Source organism: Periplaneta americana, chromosome 2 (genome assembly GCF_040183065.1).
Source record: "Periplaneta americana isolate PAMFEO1 chromosome 2, P.americana_PAMFEO1_priV1, whole genome shotgun sequence".
Taxonomy (NCBI): Eukaryota; Metazoa; Arthropoda; class Insecta; order Blattodea; family Blattidae; genus Periplaneta; species Periplaneta americana.
In genome coordinates this window covers 21650797-21675558 of record NC_091118.1, presented here as the reverse complement: position 1 = coordinate 21675558, position 24762 = coordinate 21650797, and the positions used below count along the sequence as shown (strand labels likewise).

General features: G+C 35.9%; 1 protein-coding gene and 1 non-coding gene across 2 annotated transcripts in view; both read right to left on the bottom strand.

Annotated features, from left to right (window-relative positions):
- LOC138716078 (very long chain fatty acid elongase 4-like) overlaps positions 1-22218 on the bottom strand; it is a 53414-nt gene extending 31196 nt beyond the window's left edge. Inside the window, exons 1-3 of the mRNA XM_069848954.1 lie at positions 22069-22218; positions 9659-9729; positions 5643-5833 (exon numbers count right to left, since the gene is read on the bottom strand). Of these exons, the coding sequence (XP_069705055.1) occupies positions 5643-5833; positions 9659-9695 (228 nt within the window). The 5' untranslated portion in view covers positions 9696-9729; positions 22069-22218. The remainder of the gene's footprint in view (positions 1-5642; positions 5834-9658; positions 9730-22068) is intronic.
- On the bottom strand, positions 2633-2704 carry TRNAY-GUA (transfer RNA tyrosine (anticodon GUA)). Its single transcript has one exon. It is a non-coding gene; the product is annotated as a tRNA-Tyr (tRNA).
- Positions 22219-24762: the final 2544 nt, after the last annotated feature.

Below are 24762 nucleotides of genomic sequence, written 5' to 3'. Positions count from 1 at the left end.
AATGACACGATGGCACGTGTTAGTAAGATCCTATTAAGTTTTATATATTTTTTATTATGTTTGTTTAATTATTTTATTTTAAAACTAGCCGTACCCGTGCGCTCCGCTGCACTTGTTAGAAATAAACATAAAGTAATTACATTATTAAAATAGGACATTTGGTCCAGGAAACATTCGTGTTTGATAGAAGGATAAATCGTTCAATATGTAACTTAATTTAAATTGTATTTAAATAATTAAAATGCGATCATTTTGGTCCAGAAACCACTCATTTGGTGCAATGATAATTCCTTTAACATGCAAATCAAGATTTCAGGTATAACTCCCTATAAAGTTGATTTGAATAATTTCGAGGGAAAAATTGTTCCGGAGCCGGGTATCGAACCCGGGACCTTTGGTTTAACGTACCAACGCTCTACCACTGAGCTACCTGGGAACTCTAACCGACACCGATCCAAATAGAGCGTTGGTACGTTAAACAAAAGGTCCCGGGTTCGATACCCGGCTCCGGAACAATTTTTCCCTCGAAATTATTCAAATCAACTTTACAGGGAGTTATACCTGAAATCTTGATTTGCATAATACACGTCACTATTCGTGAACAGAAAACCACAATTTAAGTCACACGGAGTTAGTGTGCACACGAAGTTGGTTGCTTGACTGTTGTCAGCCCACTTTGAGGTCTGTGGATATAGAGGGAAACATTGGATCGGTGTCGGTTAGAGTTCCCGGGTAGCTCAGTGGTAGAGCGTTGGTACGTTAAACCAAAGGTCCCGGGTTCGATACCCGGCTCCGGAACAATTTTTCCCTCGAAATTATTTAAATTATTCCTTTAACATGTTTCTTAATTGTTATTACATGCAAATAAGCTTATTATGGAGATTAACGTTCCTAACAACTATTTAATATTACATATTCTACTCTGACTGACTAACCCATAATAAAAAACGCTCATGACGTATTGTAAATAATCTGACATTTGACTGACAGGGAATCGGTGTGCTTCTGAGCGATCTATTTTCTTTTAACCTGTTTTTATTGTTAGTAACCTTCCGTTTGATTACGATGAAAGAGTAATGGAACGGAGAAAAATTCTCTCCGGCGCCGGGATTTGAACCGGGCTTTCAACTCTACATGCTGATGCTTTATCCACTAAGCCACACCGGATACCCACCCCGGCGTCGGACAGAATCGTCTCGGTTTAAGTTCCAACTCTTGGGTTCCCTTTAGTGGCTGCCCTCTGCACTACATCATAGATGTCTATGAACGTAGGACGGAAGTCCACACATGTGCTGAGGTGCACTCGTTATGAGTGACTAGTTGGCCGGGATCCGACGGAATAAGCGCCGTCTTAAATCACGAAGTGATTTACGCATATCATACATATTATTTTAATGTACCGAAGTACATATGATATTTCCATGCAGATATTCTGCGTCATCATACGTTGAAAGAGTAATGGAACGGAGAAAAATTCTCTCCGGCGCCGGGATTTGAACCCGGGTTTTAAACTCTACATGCTGATGCTTTATCCACTAAGCCACACCGGATACCCACCCCGGCGTCGGACAGAATCGTCTCAGTTTAAGTTCCAACTCTTGGGTTCCCTCTAGTGGCCGCCCTCTGCACTACGTCATAGATGTCTATGAACGTAGGACTGAAGTCCACACATGTGCTGAGGTGCACTCGTTATGAGTGACTAGTTGGCCGGGATCCGACGGAATAAGCGCCGTCTTAAATCACGAAGTGATTTACGCATATCATATATATTATTTTAATGTACCGAAGTACATACGTTATGATATTTCCATGCAGATATTCTGCGTCATCATACGATGAAAGAGTAATGGAACGGAGAAAAATTCTCTCCGGCGCCGGAATTTGAACCCGGGTTTTAAACTCTACATGCTGATGCTTTATCCACTAAGCCACACCGGATACCCACCCCGGCGTCGGACAGAATCGTCTCAGTTTAAGTTCCAACTCTTGGGTTCCCTCTAGTGGCCGCCCTCTGCACTACGTCATAGATGTCTATGAACGTATAACTGAAGTCCACACATGTGCTGAGGTGCACTCGTTATGAGTGACTAGTTGGCCGGGTTCCGACGGAATAAGCGCCGTCTTAAATCACGAAGTGATTTACGCATATCATATATATTATTTTAATGTACCGAAGTACATATGATATTTCCATGTAGATATTCTGCGTCATCATACGATGAAAGAGTAATGGAACGGAGAAAAATTCTCTCCGGCGCCGGGATTTGAACCCGGGCTTTCAACTCTACATGCTGATGCTTTATCCACTAAGCCACACCGGATACCCACCCCGGCGGCGGACAGAATCGTCTCAGTTTAAGTTCCAACTCTTGGGTTCCCTCTAGTGGCCGCCCTCTGCACTACGTCATAGATGTCTATGAACGTAGGACTGAAGTCCACACATGTGCTGAGGTGCACTCGTTATGAGTGACTAGTTGGCCGGGATCCGACGGAATAAGCGCCGTCTTAAATCACGAAGTGATTTACGCATATCATATATATTATTTTAATGTACCGAAGTACATATGATATTTCCATGCAGATATTCTGCGTCATCATACGATGAAAGAGTAATGGAACGGAGAAAAATTCTCTCCGGCGCCGGGATTTGAACCCGGGTTTTCAGCTCTACATGCTGATGCTTTATCCACTAAGCCACACCGGATACCCACCCCGGCGTCGGACAGAATCGTCTGTTTAAGTTCCAACTCTTGGGTTCCCTCTAGTGGCCGCCCTCTGCACTACGTCATAGATGTCTATGAACGTAGGACTGAAGACCACACATGTGCTGATGTGCATTCGTTATGAATGACTAGTTGGCCGGGATCCGACGGAATAAGCGCCGTCTTAAATCACGAAGTGATTTACGCATATCATATATATTATTTTAATGTACCGAAGTACATATGATATTTCCATGCAGATATTCTGCGTCATCATACGATGAAAGAGTAATGGAACGGAGAAAAATTCTCTCCGGCGCCGGGATTTGAACCCGGGCTTTCAACTCTACATGCTGATGCTTTATCCACTAAGCCACACCGGATACCCACCCCGGCGGCGGACAGAATCGTCTCAGTTTAAGTTCCAACTCTTGGGTTCCTCTAGTGGCCGCCCTCTGCGCTACTGAGACGCCGGGGTGGTATCCCGTGTGGCTTAGTGGATAAAGCATCAGTATGTAGAGCTGAAAGCCCGGGTTCAAATCCCGGCGCCGGAGAGAATTTTTCTCCGTTCCATTACTCTTTCATCGTATGATGACGCAGAAAATCTACATGGAAATATCATACGTACTTCGGTACATTATAATAATATATTCCATTTGATTGTTTATGACCAGAACATTAATTTATATCGCGACTTATTATGTATCCATGCGTCACGAAGGGCAATTTGTTCTCTCTTTGAGAAGGTCCTCCAGGATTTCTGCTTGTCAACGCAGGTCGGGATTCTGGCTTGTTTCAATTCTGCTGTCCGTCCTGGCTCTGGAAAATCCATTCCTCATTTCCAGCCAACTCAAGCGCATAGTGTCAGTCAAAGTTAATTATTTCATCTTATCGTAACCATCCCAACATATTTCTCTTCATTGAATTCTAAACCCAGACATAAGCAGAAATCCGAAGGAGTGATCTGCATATACCGGTGACAGGAATTCGTAAAGTTTGTGTCAAGTACAAGCGTGTTACGATTTTGAAACAACAGAACGTTGAAAACAGAATAACACTAGCAGATTTTATAAAAAAAAAAGTCCTCTTATAAGAACAGATGATCTAAAATTACCAAACAGCAATAAATTGCATATTAATGAGGACTTTACTAATAGACGGTAGTACTGTATATTATGCACCAGAGGTCTGCATCGGACGTTTTCGCTCGAGCGCCAAGTAGTTTATAGCATAATCCGATAGGTAGCGCACATGCATGATGGGTAAAATTGTCGCGAGCGATAAATCCTCGAACGGTATAAGCCGAGCCTTAGACTTTCGTTCTTGTTACAGTGATGAACTGTGTAGTAACATCATAGATGTTTATCATTTCAAAACTTTGCAGTGTTTAACTAACCTCTCCATAGTACAACTACAAAACTTGCTTTAAAATGTAATATAAATGTTGTAGGTAAATTTCCCCCCCCCACACAGGAGTGATTTTGTTTTTGCCGTATCTGATATATGTTATTGTTTGTAAATGTAATTATTATAAACGGAGAACACAATCACGATAATGCAAGAAATGTATCAAGTTTTCTAATAATAATAATAATAATAATAATAATAATAATAATAATCTCTAATAGTCACTAATAATTAGTGTATCAATCTTTGCGTCTGTAACAGTTGGGCAGCATGATTATTCGTTTTATTATATTTTCTGTGACGTTATCTCTGTACTAATATTGTTATTAATTTACTGCTATATAATAATATTTTTAAAACGTTTCTACATTGCCGCAGTATATAGGCGGAACACTATGTATGGACCTATCATATTATAATGTGATAAATCAAATATTGTATAATTATTAATTAGGAATGATAACTGTATATCGAAGTTTTTCATACTATTTTATTTATAACTTCATGTTACTGTTTTGGTACGTTCCATTAGACGTTTGTCATAAACGCAGAAAATAAAGCCTTATTTTTACCGTGTGAGCAAAACATATGTGCATCTTATCTGTCCCCTTCCGTACAAGATAAGACATGTCGGTGAGATGATCTTGTACTGTGCTTCTATATATTACGAGCGTATCACGACCGATCTTATCTCACTCGAGCGTGCGACATTCGACAGAGTTCAAGCGAGCGATTTAACTCCAATTCAGCACTCTGTTATGCACACTATTGATGTTTTGTTATTTGAAGTGTTGTATCAGTGGAAAAGTGTGTTGTGTCAGTGAAGTGTGTTTGTGTCACTGAAGGTTTATAGTTTATAGTGGCAGTGCAAAGTATTTAAACAATGAAATGTTTTTGAAGTGTTAGTGAAATCACGATAGTATCAGTGAAATGTGTCGTAGTTCCAGTGCAGTGAGTGAGTTGACAGCGAAATGAGTGTAATTAATGCTGAAAGGTACTTGTGCAGATATGAACATATCATATTCGTGGGTTTTAGTTCGAACTTAGGGTTGAGATACAAATTAGATTTACTTTAAATGTTATTTTAAGTGATCGTGCTTCATTTAATTTAGGATGCTCCTCGTTAATATTATTATACTATTGTTATTATTATTTATTATTATTATTTATTAGTAGTATTAATTATTATTAGTAGTATTATTATTAATTGTATTTATTATTAATTGTCATTATTGAGTGTAATTAGTTACAACTGCCACTGGATTTGAAATCATAGCTAATGTTTGGTGTAAAGGCTTTTTATAAGATGCAGAATTTGTCAGAGAAATTTTAAGACAGATTTCGATATGACATCATCGAGATTTTCCTTTTAAGTCAAAGAATTAAACATCGCTCACGCGTTAGAAGTGTCTGTACGCTTTCAGAATTGTGCGAACAAAGGTTGAACTTCCCTTACCTAACGTGACATTTGCCGTGTATCTATGAACTGCTTTTTGGGAATTATTACTTACAGTGAAATACAGCGTCACTTACCTTGGTGACGATAAATAGACTATACAAGGCTAGAAATAAATTGTAAACGACGAGGATGGCTTGTAGATTGTAAGGTTTTCGTTTAGCCATGAAATCTGGTCCCACTTTAAGGACGAAAACGAGGTACGCCGCCACTATACAAATTACTGGTAGTGGTCCTTTCATGAAAAGCCAATTGTGAACCTCAGGGTCTGTAAAGAAATCAAGAAACGTGATTAAAAACTCAACTTAAATGTTATTTTTATCTAGTTTGTTTGTTGCTTGGACTTTTTATTGAAATAGGCATAGGCCCTGTACTGCTGCCGAAATTTGAAACCAGTTTTTCCATTGATGGAGATACTGTATCAAGTTCTTACCTAAGAACAAATATTTGGATCATATACGGGGGAAGGCAGGAAATAGGAAAGATTGTATCATGTTGGGTTTGCAGTGAAAGACTTCCCTTTGGGCAAAAAATTATGAATCAATTAATGAATCACTGTTCATTACGAGTAGGTACCTAGCAGTCAATATAGACTTTTATTTATTTATGTTCCAGAACGCATTCCAACAGTTGAAGAAGCGCTGAGAACTGTGTGTCATCCGAGGAGGGTATTGATTGTATTTTATTCTGTGTTTGTTATTCATTTGTGTTGTATTATTCCTGTTCGTTGCGTTTTTGAACATGTTCTATTTCGCAATTCATTTTGCGTAATTTTCAGAAAAGTCTGTGAATATGTTAGAAATTTAATTTTTCAGTCGTTGACTTTACTACTTTATATATTTTGTTAGGTGTTAACCTTTACATAATAAATTGTATGATGTATGAACGTTTTCGTTGACCATGTCAACATCATCAGATACACTCTGTCATTTTACAATATCAATACTCTCAATGTTATCTACACAATTCACATACAATACATGTTTACTGTCATATGAAGGTAAAACCTATTAAAAAATTATATGAATTAGTTTTATAATGTTGAATTGTGGATACCCCAACTGTCAACAATTAAAATATACTTATATTATCATGGGTATATTCTTTGCAAATCATTACATGTGGACGATAATATGAACGATGTAATGATATGAGGCTAAAAGTAAGATAAAGTATAAAAATGATGAGCTAACTCTATTTAATGCTTTACTATGCATGTGAGGATTTGCAAATTACAATATTTTGTTACAAGGTATTCACTTTTCCATATCATAACAGGCCAGAATTTTATACTATGATATGATATGATATATTATGTAAAGGTTAACACCTAACAAAATATATAAAGTAGTAAAGTCAACGACTGAAAAATTAAATTTCTAACATGTTCTATTTCGTTAATGTTTAGGTGAGGGGTTTGGACTTTTTCCATTGCTGGTTGTCACAATCAAAAATTAAGACACAACGTTTCGAAGGGTGGTTCTCCCTTCGTCTTCAGGTGGAAGGAAGGAGAGAAAGGAAAAAACCTCTGTTGGGATCGTTACGTACAGCTATTCTGTATGACTGATCTTTGATTCCTGGCTTCGGTGGAGATTCTAATTAAAAACCAGTAGGTTTTTTTCCTTTCTCTCCTTCCTTCCACCTGAAGACGAAGGGAGAACCACCCTTCGAAACGTTGTGTCTTAATTTTTGATTGTGACAACCAGCAATGGAAAAAGTCCAAACCCCTCACCTAAACATTAATGATCCACCATTGCTTTCCAACCCCTCATTTAGATGTTCTATTTCGTTGTCCCTGTTCTTCTATGTTTTTTCTTGATTTTGTGTTCGAGTTTGTCAGTTTGTGTATTTTTCTTGTGTTTGTGTGCTTCGTGTGCTTCATTATGTTCGTGTACTGCTTGCTTTATGTGTGTTTATTAACTTGTTTTCGCCCTTTTTCCATTTCCTTCCTTTTTGTGGACGTGAGGTTTCGGCATACCCTCATGTGTATTATGGGCACATGTTTAACTACAGACCAGGGGCGGCCCGTCCCTATGTGCTACAGTGCTACAGCACAGTGATAATCAAAGCTCGGAACTTGGGGACTTGTATGTCGTGTGCATGAGTAAGGTAACAGGTACAACGTATACAAAGCTCACGCTGTAAGCGCTCAAGGACAGTCGTATGTACTAAGAAAGTGGTCACATCTACGCACGAGGAAACTGTGTCATGTTGAAGCCAATGACAATCAGAGAATTACAAATAAACGGGTTGTTAGAGGAATTAGAAAATACGTGCTATTCGAATGGGTATTATAGAAGTTTGAAAATACATTTTTTAAATTTTAGGTACAGAATTTCGTGGAGAAATTCGGAGGAGATGGCTACATTATTTTCTACGAATGGAGAGTTTATATTTTGTAAGTTGTGACACACAAACTAAAGGCTGGAAACGGCATTCATTGAAAGACATTGCAGTCTCTTAAATTGGTGGAAAATTTGTCCATAGCCATGGATCAAGACATAGAGGGATCTGCCTTAGTAGTGACACACAAATTGAAAACTATTTTCAAGAAAAATTTACGATATACTTATCTTTCTCAGATAAGAGATCAGCTAGCAACTGCTGAATATCGAACAAAACAGTGACAGTTAAAACATTTATTTTAAGTTTGCTCCCGTCATTTCATGTGACGTGGAAATAAGTTTTTCTCGTTTCAAATCATGTTTAACTCACTGACGAAGAAGTTATGGGTTCGAAAATCTTCGAATGTTCGTAGTCATACACTGTAATATAATGTACAGAGCAGAACAGTAAATTTGATATATTGCTGATGTTTATTTTTATTATATACATGCTATAAAATTACGTGTTTCAACCTACCACAATACTATCAATATGTTGCTTCAGCCAGAAACCACTTTTATAGCAGACCTGACAGTACCTCCGTGCTGGAAGCGGGAGTTTGTTGACATTGAAGTCCGGTCGCTTAGCCACGTTCAAAGACACAAGTCCCCAAGTTCCGAGCTTTGGTGATAATTTTTGCTCAAATAATGTATTTGCAATACCATAGTATCTGATCTGTCATTTAACAATTTCCCGTGGTTATATTCATGACGCATTATCGAGTGTTTAGTCTTCGCTCTTCGCTCTTTGGTGCCTCAGGGGGTTCGTTGTGCTACTCTGAACTTCACAAGAGAATGTAGACAGTTATGCGCATATGCGATTGGCTATTTTTACGCGGGAAAGTGCTGTAGTCAGCTTCAGCACAACACAGCTTGTAGTTTGCAAAAGTAAAGCGTAACGAAAGAATGCTTGTTTGTGGAAGAACTCGGAACTATTTACAATGTATTTGGCAATTCAAATATCGGACTGCTGCTGCCATCTACCTTAGGCTTGTGAGGTTCCTCCTGAATCAGCTAGCAAGCGACGGAAAATGGAATCCTAGAAAATTGAAGCCAAGGAAGTATGTGACTGTATAATTCAGAAAACTACTCACCGTTTTCAGTCTTTAAGCTACCTAGACGCAACAAAATTGTTAAACAGCAACATTTTTGAGAATTTTACGTATAATTTTCGTGAACGCGAACTTGAAGTTGCTGTCAACAGCTATACTGTACTGAACAAAGAGTATTAAAGACACAACTTGGAGTTCTATACGGAAGACCCGACTTCCAAAATATAGATGTCTGTTTAATTGTTGCAATACATAGTCTCCAACAATTTACAGGGTCCATTCCGTGAAGTAACGAAGTTGTTAAATATTTTGGTTACAACACCATGACCACTGCTGAGCCAGAAAAATGTTTTTCTTGCTTGAAACGCATAAAAACGGTTTTTAAGGAACATTATGTCCCAGGATCGTCTCACTGCTCTTGCAATACTGTCAAGAGAAAATAGTATGAGGTCCAAGATGGAGGGGTTTAACGCCAGGGTAATTGACAAGTTCTGCAGTAGTAAGAAACGTCGTATGGACTTCATATTTCGTCACTAGGCGAGTCTCAAATTAAGATAAATACATATAAGTGTATATAGTAGGCATATATAGAGATTGTAGCACACTCATTATTTTGACCACCAGCCGCTACTGCTACAGACTACAGTAGGTACTCACTAGTACGTTGTCTGTAGTATTCCTCGTATCCGTCCATTGCAGGAGGCGCAGTTGTCGTGGAGACTTAGATTCTGAAAAGAATAACCCATGTCAAATACAGTAGGGCCTAATTGAAGTTGAACAATGTGGTTAACATAAACAACACCAATGTTTACTCAGGATGTTTTGGTATGATGTTCGGTCACATACACGGTTTGTTTCTCCGGTAAACTGCTTGTTAAAATGTTCACAAGAGCCTCAAATGTTATGATCAGTATGAAGCATTTCTTTTTCTATTTCTTCGTTTTATCAAGATCCATTGTAATAGGTTAAACAAGAATTTTCCATACATTAGTAATGTCTTATATTTCATTTACTTGACATATAATTTTTTTTATTTACGAAGGTGTATTTATTGTTAAATTAAACGTTTTAAAACGCTTTATAAGACGATTCTTATACATAAGTCATTCAAAAACTAGTGACGACATTGCTATAGGCCCATAGGGGAACAATTCAGTAAAATCCTTTGGTCTGCGCATGCGTCAATCTTAAGGGGAGGCAGAGGTGAATATTTCAAAATCCACAAAATTTATCCCATCTGTTTGAAATTGATCATGGATACTAAAGTATGTTATTAGTAATGGACATACCAAGTTTCAACATTCTAAGTACAATAGTTCTATAAATATGAATAATTTTATAATAGTACATTATGCAACGAGCCTATAATGATAGTAATTAAGAATCGAGTATGGATATTTATGAGACGAGCGCAAGCGAGTTTCATAATTTTCATACGAGCTTCTTAATTACCATTATAGGCGAGTTTCATACGACATTTTATGCTCGACCATATTTCTAACTTGAAATTACAGGTATTCAGATGTATACATTTTATTTGTAACTGACAAGATCTGAAGTGACCTTGTTCTAAGTCGTGAATTGTGAGATGTGCGCAGACGCGAAAGTATTGATTTATTCCGAGGAACAATAATGTCACTGACCTTGTGTAATCCCGTTAAACTTGGTATAACCTTGATTATTGAATTCGACATTGAAAAACGAGATGACAAATTGAATTTATTTGAATATTATTTACAATTAATGCTAATTATTATAGTATCAGAACATAACCTTCTGCGACAGTATTGGATTTCCAGCCTCCGTGACTTTTCGCTAATTCTCTTTCGATTGCATATCCGAGAATAATCGATACTTGCTGTTTTATAACGGTAGAAAGCTGACCTGTCATTGGCTGAACAGCTGTAACCTGAGTCGTCATTAGCTGAAAGACCTGACCTTTAATGAGTAGGTGTACTTTAATGACATGCATTAAAGGTCTGCTACCAGGTGTATAATTACTACATTTCGGCATGGTCGAGCATAAAACTTTATATCGTTTGATATAAAATGCTCCATGCACCATATTGTAAGAAATTTTCAATATTTCTTTTTATTTATATGTTCAGAGAAGGTATATAAATAATGATAAGTATTAGTTTATTATGGGAATAATATAGTAATACAGTTATCTTGGTTTTAATTTCATACTTTTAAAGGGCACAAAATCAAAAACTAACATCGGAATATGAAAATAAAGATAATAAAAATGAAAAAAAAAAAAAAACAAACAAATTTTCATTTTTTCTTCAGTTTTTGTTCAAAATTTCACCTCTGCCTCCCCTTAAGCATTTCTTTTTCTATTTCTTCGTTTTATCAAGATCCATTATAATAGGGAACATTAATAATCCTACGTTAAACAACGTGCATGTTGCTACCATTATTAAGAATTTTCCATACATTAGTAATGTCTTATATTTCACTTACTTGAAATGTAATTATTCTATTTACGAAGGTCTATTTATTGTTAAACGTTTTAAAACGCTTTATAAGACGATTCTTATACATAAGTCATTCAAAAACTAGTGACAACATTGCTATAGGGGAACAACGTAATAAACTCCTTTGGTCTGCGCATGCGTCAATCTTAAAGAGTAACACAATAAACTATTCATCTCCTCCTCCCTAGCTGTCAGCCAATAACGGAAGAAGGCTTCAATGAAGCAGAATATTTTCACATTTTATATACTTAATAATAACTCAAAAAGTAGTAGTCAGATTCTAATAAGGAAAAAAGCATATTGGACAGTATTGTTTGTAGATTTTAAGATCTTTGAGTCGCCGCAGTATAAAAAATGTAACACTTCTTAATTGAGGTTTGGTTCATAGTATTGTAATGTGGGAAAATATGTTTTGTGCGAGATCGTGCGTATTTGCTTGGTTTCCGCATAAAACCAATCCGCGGAAAGTCTAAAATTCCATATTCAGTATTCCCAACCTAACACCCATAACAATTTCCCTCTTCTTACCACTTAAGTGACATATTGATTTTACTGCTTTAGGCTTTTAACATATTATTTTTAGAGACGTTCAATATAGTAATAATTATAAATTGGAAACTTACCACTGCAATTTCACCTAAATTGCACTGTTAATTATTGTTTTTAAATATTTGCAAAAATTAAGTAAACTCTACAACTCCACTAAAGTTACTGCGTTCGTGATGCAAGTAACATTAAGGAAGCCGTGAAAAATCAACAAGATTCCAGACTCATCATAGACTGGGGGGGGGGAAGACAGACGTATATCACGGTCTGCTGGAATATAGTAAACACAGAAAACATTTTAAAGCAACAATGTTGAAGATAGATATTTTTGTTTTGCAAATTTGCCGTCATTGAACAGAAACCAAGATGGAGATTTCATTGCAACTAATTAGAAAATTCTCTTTCAGGTATGTAATAAACGATCTTCGCACAAAACAATGTACGATACACGAGCGGTATGTTTTCTTTCAATTCTCGGAAATTAAAAAAGCTCAACTACGTTTCGCTTTTTCAAACTTTTCTTTGAACATGAAAACTTCAACATACCGCTCTTGTAACGCATATTATTATTTCCAGTAGAAAAATCAATCAGCGATAAACTTTTTTTCTTTAAGAGATAAGTGGGTAGTTGCAGTGTATGAAATCGTCTAAATAGATTATACTTCATGTTGAAAAAACGAAACATTTTAATAGAATGAGTCAACAAGATATCATTACTTGTTAAACGTTTATGTCTGACTGCTCGCGATGCGTCGAGTAGCGCGTGCATAAACATTATTTATCTTCAAAACGAAATCTCTCTGCAGTGCATATGAAGAGAAGGCATATGTTACTGTTGATAGTGATTTGTCCGTCGCATGAGGACGTTAAGCCTGGCGGCCCCCTTGGTGCTATTCGACAGGAGTAGGCTACGTGCCGGCACCGGGTTTCCCTTCTCCCTTTCTCGCCTTTATCATCCTCACCCATTCCCTACAATACACTTACACGAACACTTACATATACACTCACCCTAGTACACGACATAACTCTTCACAGATACACATCATGCATAATGTGGCCCGCCGAAATGGTGTGCAACTTGAAATTGGGTCACAGTCCTGCCATCTATCACCAGTATGTGGAACCCGAATCACGTTAAGTGAAGTGGGTAGGCATTAGAACACATACATAATGATCTCTTTTTCCCATAAAAATTTATACAGTTTACTGAAACTTTAATACCTTATTGCCTATGCTAGAAAATTGCTTTATGTCCAAATAATGTTTTGTATGTAAGGAGATGGATTCAAAAAATTATGATACAGTTTGTATTTCTAAAATAAATAATCATCAGTATATTTTCCAAAGTTGTTTTAAATTTTAGCAGTAAGAAGAATTACTATGAAGCTATTTTTTTAATCATGTTAGTAACAGTCCGATAAGCAGGTAACACATAGAAAAGCACATACGTAGACGGGTCTTATATAAAATAATTAATAAATTATTAAGCTAAAATTGTTAGATAAATAAGTAAAAATAAGTCTATATATGTAATTTTTTTTAACTTACAGGCGTACTGTATTGTAGGTTTCAACACCTCAATTCAAACATCCCTCAAGAGCTGAGAAATTATGAACTACACCTCAAGAGGGAATAACTTACTTTAAGTTAGAAAATTGATCAACTTGGTCAATTTGTTTCTTAGTAAACATAATGTAATAATAGCCCTTCTGGTGTATCACAATAGTCCTAATTACTTCTAAACTGCTCAACATTCACAGCTTTTCTTCAGAGAAAAATGAAGCCGACAATTTTCTGAGTAAAAGAGAAATTTAAAAAAAAAAAAACATATCCCATCTTTATTCCTTCAAGAGCAATAACAAGTATACAACTGTGGAGTAACGGTCACCGCGTCTGGCCGCGAAATCAGGTGGCCCGGGTTCGAATCCCGGTCGGGGCAAGTTACCTGGTTGAGGTTTTTTCCGGGGTTTTCCCTCAACCCATCCTCAATGCTGGGTAACTTTCGGTGCTGGACCCTGGACTCATTTCACCGGCATTATCACCTTCATTTCATTCAGACGCTAAATGACCTAGATTTTGATACAGCGTCGTAAAATAACCCAATAAAATAAAAGCAATAACAAAAGTAACCAAGCAACACATCAAATTTTAGTAAGAGACAAAACTGCCTTTTTTAATACGCTTCTGAGGCTGATAATGTTTTTTTTTTTTTTTTTTTTTTTTTTTTTTTAATTTGTGTAATATTGCTCCGTAAAGAGCATAAAATGTACTTTCATAATTGCAGTTTTAAACATTTTCAAAATGAGTCTTCTTCAGTACATTTTTAAGTCTGTATCAAATTAGCCCGACTTTTTTTGCTGTATGTTAGCCCTGTTTGATCCTACATTTCTTTCTCCATTATTTGTTTCGTAACAACTACGAAAACTGGAATACTTATCACGAGTTGTGAAGGTAATAATTTTCATATCTATGTCTTTGAAAAATTGTTTTGTCCTTGCTTACATAACTGTGCGTCCAATCATAAACTTAAATGTTAAGCAACACGGAAAGAGAGCAAAAAAGTTAATTAATTAATTTCTACAGTATTATTCTTCCAAATCAATAACAATTACTATTATTGCAATCGACACAAAAAGTTGATGACGTGTGTGTGTATCGAATGCCTTATTCATTGGTTACGATAGCTGGCGTATGAGATGTGGAGGGGGGAAACAAATTATTAGCATGAACTGTTAAAAATAGTGTTAATAGTACATTATGCAACGAGCCTATAATGGTAGTAATTAAGACGCGAGGATGTTTATGAAACGAGCGCAAGCGAGTTTCATAATTTTCATACGAGCGTCTTAATTACCATTATAGGTAAGTTTCATACGACTTTTTATGCTCGACCATATTTCTAACTTCAAATTATTCATAAGTATTCATGTTACTGTTATGTGAGTGAGTGCAATAGCCTACCTCATGAAATGTGAGATGTGCGCAGACGCGAAAGTATTGATTTTTTCCGGGAACGAATGTCGACGACCTTGATATAATCTAGAGAGTAAGATAAACATTAATCTTGATATAACCTTGAAATTGAATTCGACATTGAAAAACGAGATGACAAATTGAATTTATTTGAATATTATTTACAATTAACGCTAATTATTACAGTAACAGAACATAACCTTCTGCGACAGTATTGGATTTCCAGCCTCCGTGACCTTTCGATAGTTGTCTTTCGATTGCATATCCGAGAATAATCGAAAACCTGAACTTTAATGAATAGGTGTACTTTAATGACATGCATTAAAGGACTGCTACCAGATGTATAATCATTACATTTCGGCATGGTCGAGCATAAAATACTTTTCGCACTAATGTTAAGGGTTATATTTTCAATACTAGTTTAACTATATTTCAACTTTGCTTGAGTTTAAACTGTGGCGCAGACAAAAACAGGTTAATTGTTACCATAACAGATATATTCCGTAGGACCAAATATAATAATATTTACGTAGGTAGGCATATGACTCGGTTAAGAGGGAAGTATTATATGATATTCTTATTGAATTTGGTATTCCCAAGAAACTAGTTCGATTAATTAAAATGTGTCTCAGTGAAACATACAGCAGAGTCCGTATAGGTCAGTTTCTATCTGATGCTTTTCCAATTCACTGCGGGCTAAAGCAGGGAGATGCACTATCACCTTTACTTTTTAACTTCGCTCTAGAATATGCCATTAGGAAAGTTCAGGATAACAGGCAGGGTTTGGAATTGAACGGGTTACATCAGCTTCTTGTCTGTGCGGATGACGTGAATATGTTAGGAGAAAATACACAAACGATTAGGGAAAACACGGAAATTTTACTTGAAGCTAGTAAAGCGATCGGTTTGGAAGTAAATCCCGAAAAGACAAAGTATATGATTATGTCTCGTGACCAGAATATTGTACGAAATGGAAATATAAAAATTGGAGATTTATCCTTCCAAGAGGTGGAAAAATTCAAATATCTTGGAGCAACAGTAACAAATATAAATGATACTCGGGAGGAAATTAAACACAGAATAAATATGGGAAATGCGTGTTATTATTCGGTTGAGAAGCTCTTATCATCCAGTCTGCTGTCCAAAAATCTGAAAGTTAGAATTTATAAAACAGTTATATTACCGGTTCTTCTGTATGGTTGTGAAACTTGGACTCTCACTCTGAGAGAGGAACATAGGTTAAGGGTGTTTGAGAATAAGGTGCTTAGGAAAATATTTGGGGCTAAGCGGGATGAAGTTACAGGAGAATGGAGAAAGTTACACAACACAGAACTGCATGCATTGTATTCTTCACCTAACATAATTAGGAACTTAAATTCCAGACGTTTGAGATGGGCAGGGCATGTAGCACGTATAGGCGAATCCAGAAATGCATATAGAGTGTTAGTTGGGAGACCGGAGGGAAAAAGACCTTTAGGGAGGCCGAGACGTAGATGGGAGGATAATATTAAAATGGATTTGAGGGAGGTGGGGTATGATGATAGAGACTGGATTAATCTTGCACAGGATAGGGACCAATGGCGGGCTTATGTGAGGGCGGCAATGAACCTTCGGGTTCTTTAAAAGCCATTTGTAAGTAAGTAAGTAAGATTAAAAACAGCCTAGCTGTCTTTCTAAGTTTAATCGCTAGTCCAGTTTGAACCCCAAGTTTGATAGCTTAAACTATGAAAAATGGTTTAACTTCTTGCTATATGCTAAAAATGAACTGTTTATTGGAGAGAAATATTGCTAATAATTGTAAGTGATGGAGGAATTCATGGATATTTCTAACAAGATTGAAGCTGAAGATATAAGAATTTTACCCAGCGCAAGAACTTTTAGTCCAAGAGTAGGCCTAAGTCATTTTCAGAGAATGGAAGGAGAGTGATTTTTTAAGTAGGCTTAGGCTTCGTCCACCTGTGACGCTAACAAATCTTTTAATTTCCTATTGTGGATCGTGACCTTTGAGGACTACTTGGTCCACTACTAGTTCTTGGAATGTGACTTTTTTTCTTAAGTGAACTTTTTTTACATGCCTTTTTTGGTATCATATTTTCCTTTAATAGTCTTCCAGCCTCTGAATATTACACTTTTTTTAATTGAACTTTTCAGCAAGCTGTTTACATTCTTCTTATTTTAGTCTTGATGTGACTAAATCAGTTTTTTTTTGTTCTCTGTAACTTCTTTCTTTCCTTTACTACTTATAAAATTAATTTTTATTACCCTTCTCTCAAATTTTTAGTCCTTTCGCTGTTTTTTCCCTTCATTTTGTTAAATTATTTTTCAAACCAGTCATATGCCTACAAGCCAAGAAATCAAACTGCCTGATTAGGGTAGAGTAGCATAAATCGCACCGCTTCCTAAATGGCACCACTGCTAGTTTAAGACAAGTAACTGTAGTAGTGTAGCATCTAGTGGTATTGTTACAATCTACCATATGAACTTCCACCATGTCACTTGATTTCTGCCACTTCTTTGTGCTAGCAACGTGGTGATAGAATATTTAATATAATCGCTCAGGTGGATGTATATTTAGCTAACATTTTGTAACTAAATAACGGATTTGTATGCTAAGGAATCCATAATCTTAAGATGTTATTGGTTAAAAGAAATATTAAAGAACATTTAACTTAGTACGATTTTCGAACATGAGGTGATTATAGACTAGAATGAAGGAAATAATAACTTATGACGTAGTTTCTTAATTCGCACTACTTTGTAGGTGCCTAATTCGCACCGGTGCGATATGAGCAACTGTAGCAATTCTAACCGTACAAAAGAAGGCCAGAAATTTTTAACTGAACGAGGAATGTATCAGATGGGTGCAATATCAAGTGGTGAAAAGGGCGTTAATACAACAAGTGTGTGTTGTACAAGCGCTCCAGATATTTTGTGCCACCTATGAATATTTTTAAACTTCAAACAGTGCATCCTACATTATCAGCTGGTGTTCTTCCAGGATGGTTATTTGTTTGCTCTGATTCAAGTTACATCAACAGTGAACTATTTGTCGAATAGCTCAAACATTTTATTTGCCACTCAAACCTGCCCTAGAAAAAAGTGCTGCTTCTGTATGTCCACCTATACGAACCATTCTAAAAAATTAGAAGCTAGATTATCTCGGGAAAATGATGTGCTCCTATTTCAGCTTCCTCGTCATAATACTCAGAGGCCCAGCCTTTAGATGTTTCTATCTTCAAACCATTTCAGACAGCTAAATCATGAAGCAGTTCTTAGGTGGCTTCGAAATAATCGTGGAGAAAAGGTGACGCAGTTTACAGTCTGAACTGCCTGGTGAAGCACATGGCAAATGTGTAACAATAAAAAACACATTCAGGAAGTTTAAATGTTAGGTAATTTATGCTCTATTTTTTTCAGTTTCATTTCAAAATGCGTTACTCTCTTTCATTAATTTCAATAAACTTGTAATTTGCATTTATTACATTATTCATATTAAATACTGTTCAATATGTTCAATATTAAAAGCTTTCCTTGATCCTGTTCCCTGCAGTTAAAGAGGTGCGATTTAAGAAACCGCAGGTGCTATTTAGGAAACTAGTTGCCTAAATGGCACCACTGACAAGTGTTTCGAAAATGTCATTCTACTTCAAAAATATTAAATCAAATTCAAAGATTCTTTTTTACATGAAAGGTAAATGTTCTGGGAATGTATTTCTGTAAAGGAATGCAGAAAATAAAAATTGTATTGTTCAATAAAAATTATAAATGCCCAAGTGGTGCGATATACGCAACCTTACTCTACAGTCTTTTGTTTTTACTGTTTCAAAATTTTAATGCAATAACAGGAATGTAATTAATATTATTTAATTTGTAAGATATTAAGTAAAATAATGATCTTACATACTAAATAAAATAAAAGAAAAATTAATTATTAACAAAAATTAACATGAACTTTAATAAATTATACAGGATTACCAACTGAATGGTTTAAACTCAGAAACTCACAGCTTGGGTTTAAACAATAGTTTAAACTAATCTACCTTCACGACAGTGTTGAAAATGTGGAGCGTTGTTTAAACCAGTGGTTCCCAAACTTCTTGAATGCGCGACCCTTTTTGGACGAAACATTTGTTTGCAACCACCAGTACTGTGTCGGTAATTAACCCCATTCGAAAAATACAAAACTCTATGACATCGAAAACAACAATCCGGTTGGCTTGGTGGATAAAGCATCAGCATTAGAGCTGAAAACACGGGTTCAAATCCCGGTGCCGGAGAGAATTTTTCTCCGTTCCACTACTCTTTCATCGAATAATTTTAAGGCTAGTCCACAATAAACCGGGAACGGAAACGACAACGAGAACGGAAAGATTATAATAAATGTATTTTTAATATGAACATTTACGATTAACGAGAAGTGTGCCGGAGCCCGGGAACTGGAACGTAGCCTAAAAGTTGGCCAAGTTTTAACTTTGCCGTTCTCGTTTCCTATTACAGCCTACTAGATTCATTCTGTTGTCGTCATAAAGCTATTTTGTGGTCGTATTATTTTGTAGCAAGGAGGCCGTGACATAATTTCTTCTTCATTTATTTCTTGTAACTAACCTAGACATTTTGTAGAATCGCTTTCGATATATACTACGTGTATATGTGACTAGACTACCAGGGAATTGAATTCTTAAATATTCCATTCCTTAAATTTCATAGTTGGTTAACTTGTGTTTATGTTGGCTAGCTTGTACTCACGAGAGAATGCCATTGGTCAATTATACACAAACTAGTGGCTTGTGCAACAAATGCTGCAAACTAAGTTCATTAGACGTTCAAATAAACATTTTTCAGATTTATTTTCAATGAAGAATACAAGACATTCGGAAAGTTATTTGCTTCCATAACAATGAAAGATACTCTCTATCGAGCCAATACTGAAGAGAACCACGCATATAAATATCTACACCAACCGCCATTAAATATATGAAAAAGACCCAACCCCTCTTAATTAATAATTATAAAAATATTTGATTTTTAATAATATTATTTATTATCTTACATAAGTTTTACAGCTTTCAGTAACATATACTATATATACTATATAGCCGCCACTCAGTAAAATATAGAAATCAAAATCTAATTTAAGTTATTCTCTACATCTACTTATATAACCCCAAAACGTTTCACTTTCATATCATCAATATAGCATTAATATGTATAATTAATGAAAAATAGTCACATCATGGCATTAACTACAATAATATTTCATTTCTAATGGTAATAATGTCATCAAACCACCTCAAGTTTTGTAGTTTTTAATATCCAATACACAGCTGTACCCAGAAAATTACACACCACAGAATCGAACCTGTAAATTATTTTTAGTAAGTTAAGTTTTTAATAACCAATTTAATTTGAGCTCTAAATATGTGTGCATTCTTGCAGATCATGGCCTGCGTTAATATTGTTTACTGTAGTATGTGCTTTGTTTTGTTCTGAAATGCAACACGGCCGACTTGATGCTCGCTTCGCTTCTCCTTTATAAAAAAAAGCGAAGAGAATATCAAGTAGGCCGTGAATGCTATTAGCTAGTTCTCAAAACTGACGACAGATGGATTTTGGAAAATAGGAAAATTATGTTTAAGAATTGACATTTCACTGAAAACTACTATTTTTCCGAAAAACTTTGAGTTCCAAGCTTCAAAATGAGGGGTCATTTATTTAAATCCGTGCAGTCGTTTTCCCGTAATTTCGATTACCAGTTCAAATTATATATATAAATAATATCAGAATACGTAATATCGACTTTAAATATAATTGTTGACATACATAGCCGTTTTCGATCTCGGTTTATTGTGAATAAAATATATTCACGTTCACATTCTTCGCTTCCCGTTCTCCTTCTGGTTCTCGCTCCCAGTTTGTGGACCAACTAGATTATTTAGCGTCGATGACATTGGTGATGACTAGATGGTATTTGGCGACATGAGGCCGAGAATTCGCCATAGATTACCTGACATTCGCCTTATGGTTGCAGAAAACCCCCGGAAAAAGCCCAACCAGGTAATCAGCCCGAGCGGGAATCGAACCCACGCCCGAGCGCAACTCTGGATCGACAGACAAACGCGTCAGCCGATTGAGCTACACCGGTGATCTATAGAGTTATTGTATTAAAAAAACATTAACATTAGTGAGTATAATATTATAAACTAATTTCTTGACAGACTACGTATTTCTATGCACTTCTTGGACTCTCTAAAAAAATGCAAACCCGAATTTCGAAAGATGATATTTTATGCTCGACCATGCCGAAATGTAGTAATTATACACCTGGTAGCAGTCCTTTAATGCATGTCATTAAAGTACACCTACTCTTTAAAGTACAGGTGTTCAGCCAATGACAAGTCAGCTTTGTGCCGTTATAAAACCACAAGTATCGATTATTCTCGGATATGCAATCAAAAGAGAATTAGCGAAAAGTCACGGAGGCTGGAAATCCAATACTGTCGCAGAAGGTTATGTTCTGTTACTATAATAATTAGCGTTAATTGTAAATAATATTCAAATAAATTCAATTTTTCATCTCGTTTTTCAATGTCTAATTTAATTTCAATGTTATATCAAAGTTAATATTTAGTTTACTCTGTAGGTTCTTATAGGCTATCAAGATCAATGTGGACATCTGTTCCTCGGAAAAAAATCAATACTTTCGCGTCTGCGCACATGTCACAAGTTACGAGGTATTGCTCAAGGTCAGTTAGATATAAATAAAATGAATAATTTCAAGTTAGAAATATGGTCGAGCATAAAAAGTCGTATGAAACTCGCCTATAATGGTAATTAAAAAGCTCGTATGAAAATTATGAAACTCGCTTGCACTCGTTTCATAAACATCCATACTCGCTTCTTGATTACTATCATTATAGGCTCTTTGCATAATGTACTATTATGATTCAGTAGCTGTACAGAAATATTCAGTGCATTATGTGATCTGAATAATGAACCCTGGCTTTGTGATATAGAATGTCGGTATGTGTAAGGAATTATAGCGAAACTGAAGATAAATTTCTTACTTACAGGATACAACAAATCCAACACCAATTTTCTTCTACGTGGTATTGTTTGATCACTGAAAAAGGATTATTCCCTGCACTTGTAAAGTAACCTCTTCTATACAGTACGTGCGTTACTAAATTGTATTTGTTAACCTGTCAAGCAAGGGACTGCTATTACTTACTTTGGATATGTAAAAGTGACTTTCTTTATCTAAATAAGGTCGGCCCCATGTGCTGACGTATGTGTGCAAGCCGATGGAATAAGTCTAATTTCCTTCAAGGATGAAATTTTTCGAAACATATTGTTTAACAAGAGAATGGGCCGTCATCTTAACTTACGCAACCATTGTCACAGATTAGTGTCATGCAATGTTCGAACATGAGAGGAGATATCAAGATACTACGCCTGGGTAGCCCAGTCGGTATAGTGCTCGAGGTTGCGGGTTCGATCCCGGCTCAGGTCCCTGGCATTTAAGTGTACTTAAATGCCACAGGTTCATGTCAGTAGATTTACTGGCATGTAAAAGAACTCCTGCGGGACAAAATTCCGGCACACCGGCGACGCTGTGATATAAACTTAGCAGTTGCGAGCGTCGTTAAATAATACATCATTTAAAATTTATATAACCAGGTACCTTCATTTTAAAGCATTTCGAGACAATTAAAAAAAACTATTTTATAATGTATGCTCTTTTCTATGAATTCAAAACTTTCACATAGTTTGTAGTAAGACATTTAGAATTACTTCGCTTAGAAAATAAAAATCTGTTGTAATATCTGTGCCAAATATCACTATTTTAAATCTCATGGATCTATCTGATTATTCCACCAAATCTGTGTAATGTAACATTGATTTCAATATTTGTTCCATATATACATGTTTATTAAGCCGAGACGTAGATGGGAGGATAATAGTCTGTAAAAATTAATTTGAGGAGGTGGGAAATGATGGTAGAGACTGGATTAATCTTGCATAGGATAGGGACCGATGACGGGCTTACGTGAGGGCGGCAATGAACCTCCGGGATCCTTAAAAGCCATTTGCAAGTTTTAATACGTTTTTTAATAATAATAATAATAATAATAATAATAATAATAATACTTACTTAGTTACTTACTTACTTACTTACTGGCTTTTAAAGAACCCGGAGGTTCATTGCCGCCCTCACATAAGCCCGCCATTGGTCCCTATCCAGAGCAAGATTAATCCATTCTCTATCATCATATCCCACCTCTCTCAAATCCATTTTAATATTATCTTCCCATCTACGTCTCGGTCTTCCTAGAGGTCTTTTTCCCTCCGGCCTCCCAACTAACACTCTATATGCATTTCTGGATTCTTCCATACGTGCTACATGCCCTGCCCATCTCAAACGTCTGGATTTAATGTTCCTAATCATGTCAGGTGAAGAATACAATGCGTGCAGTTCTGCGTTGTGTAACTTTCTCCATTTTCCTGTAACTTCATCACTCTTAGCCCCAAATATTTTCCTAAGCACCTTATTCTCAAACACCCTTAACCTATGTTCCTCTCTCAAAGTGAGAGCCCAAGTTTCACAACCATAAAGAACAACCGGTAATATAACTGTTTTATAAATTCTAACTTTCAGATTTTTTGACAGCAGACTAGATGATAAAAGCTTCTCAACCGAATAATAACAGGCATTTCCCATATTTATTCTGCGTTTAATGTCCTCCCGAGTATCATTTAATAATAATAATAATAATAATAATAATAATAATAATAATAATAATAATAATAATAATAATAATGGTTTATTTTAACTGGCAGAGTAAAGGCCATTCGGCCTTCTCTTCCACTTAACCAGTATGATACAAAATTACTACATTGCTATAAACAAAACATTGGTACAAATTAAAATAGTGTCAGACAACTGTAATAATTATCTCCATTATTTTTAATCTTCACTTATGAACACTGTTGTATTTTGACCTTTTAAGTATTTAATTGGTACAAATGTTCACTTTTATGTAATGTACAGCTGTCAAAAAAAAAAGTGGCCGCACTCGTGAACAGCGAATTTTCAAAGTCCACTTCGGGTCGCGGCGATGTTACACGATGCATGTGCTTGTACAAGCAGTTCCGGAATTATGAAAGTGTTCCATATCTACGCCTCGTGGACCAGTGGTAGAGTGCTTGTTTAATGATTCAAAGGTCGTGGGTTCGGGCCTTCTTCAAGTTTTCATTTTATTTTTTAATCTTTCTTTAGCGATGTAAATGATATTCAAATTATCATTTATATCCAGTTATCGTTCTTTATGGATATCACGTTATTTATATTTTGTTATCGTTCTTTAGAGATATGAACAAAATTCAGGTCATCATTTGTATTCTGTTATCGTATTATAACGATATGAATAATAATTATTATTGTATTTCCAATGGGGGTTTGCCGTATTTTACATATGTATGTTAGAGCTATAGTTTTATACACAAAAAAGATAAGCATAAAGAGAAATGGAAAAGAAAATTAAATTAACTTACGCGATGTAAACAAAACATAAACAATTCGTAAATTAGGCATTGCGATTGCAAAACAAATATCAGGTATCAATTTGTAACATACAAAAACATTAACAACACACATACGTAACACTTCTATAACACAAATATGCAGCTTTCCGTACCATACATCATAAATTAATACACAATAGTCACACAAACACAATCAAACCATAATTACGACATTGCGAC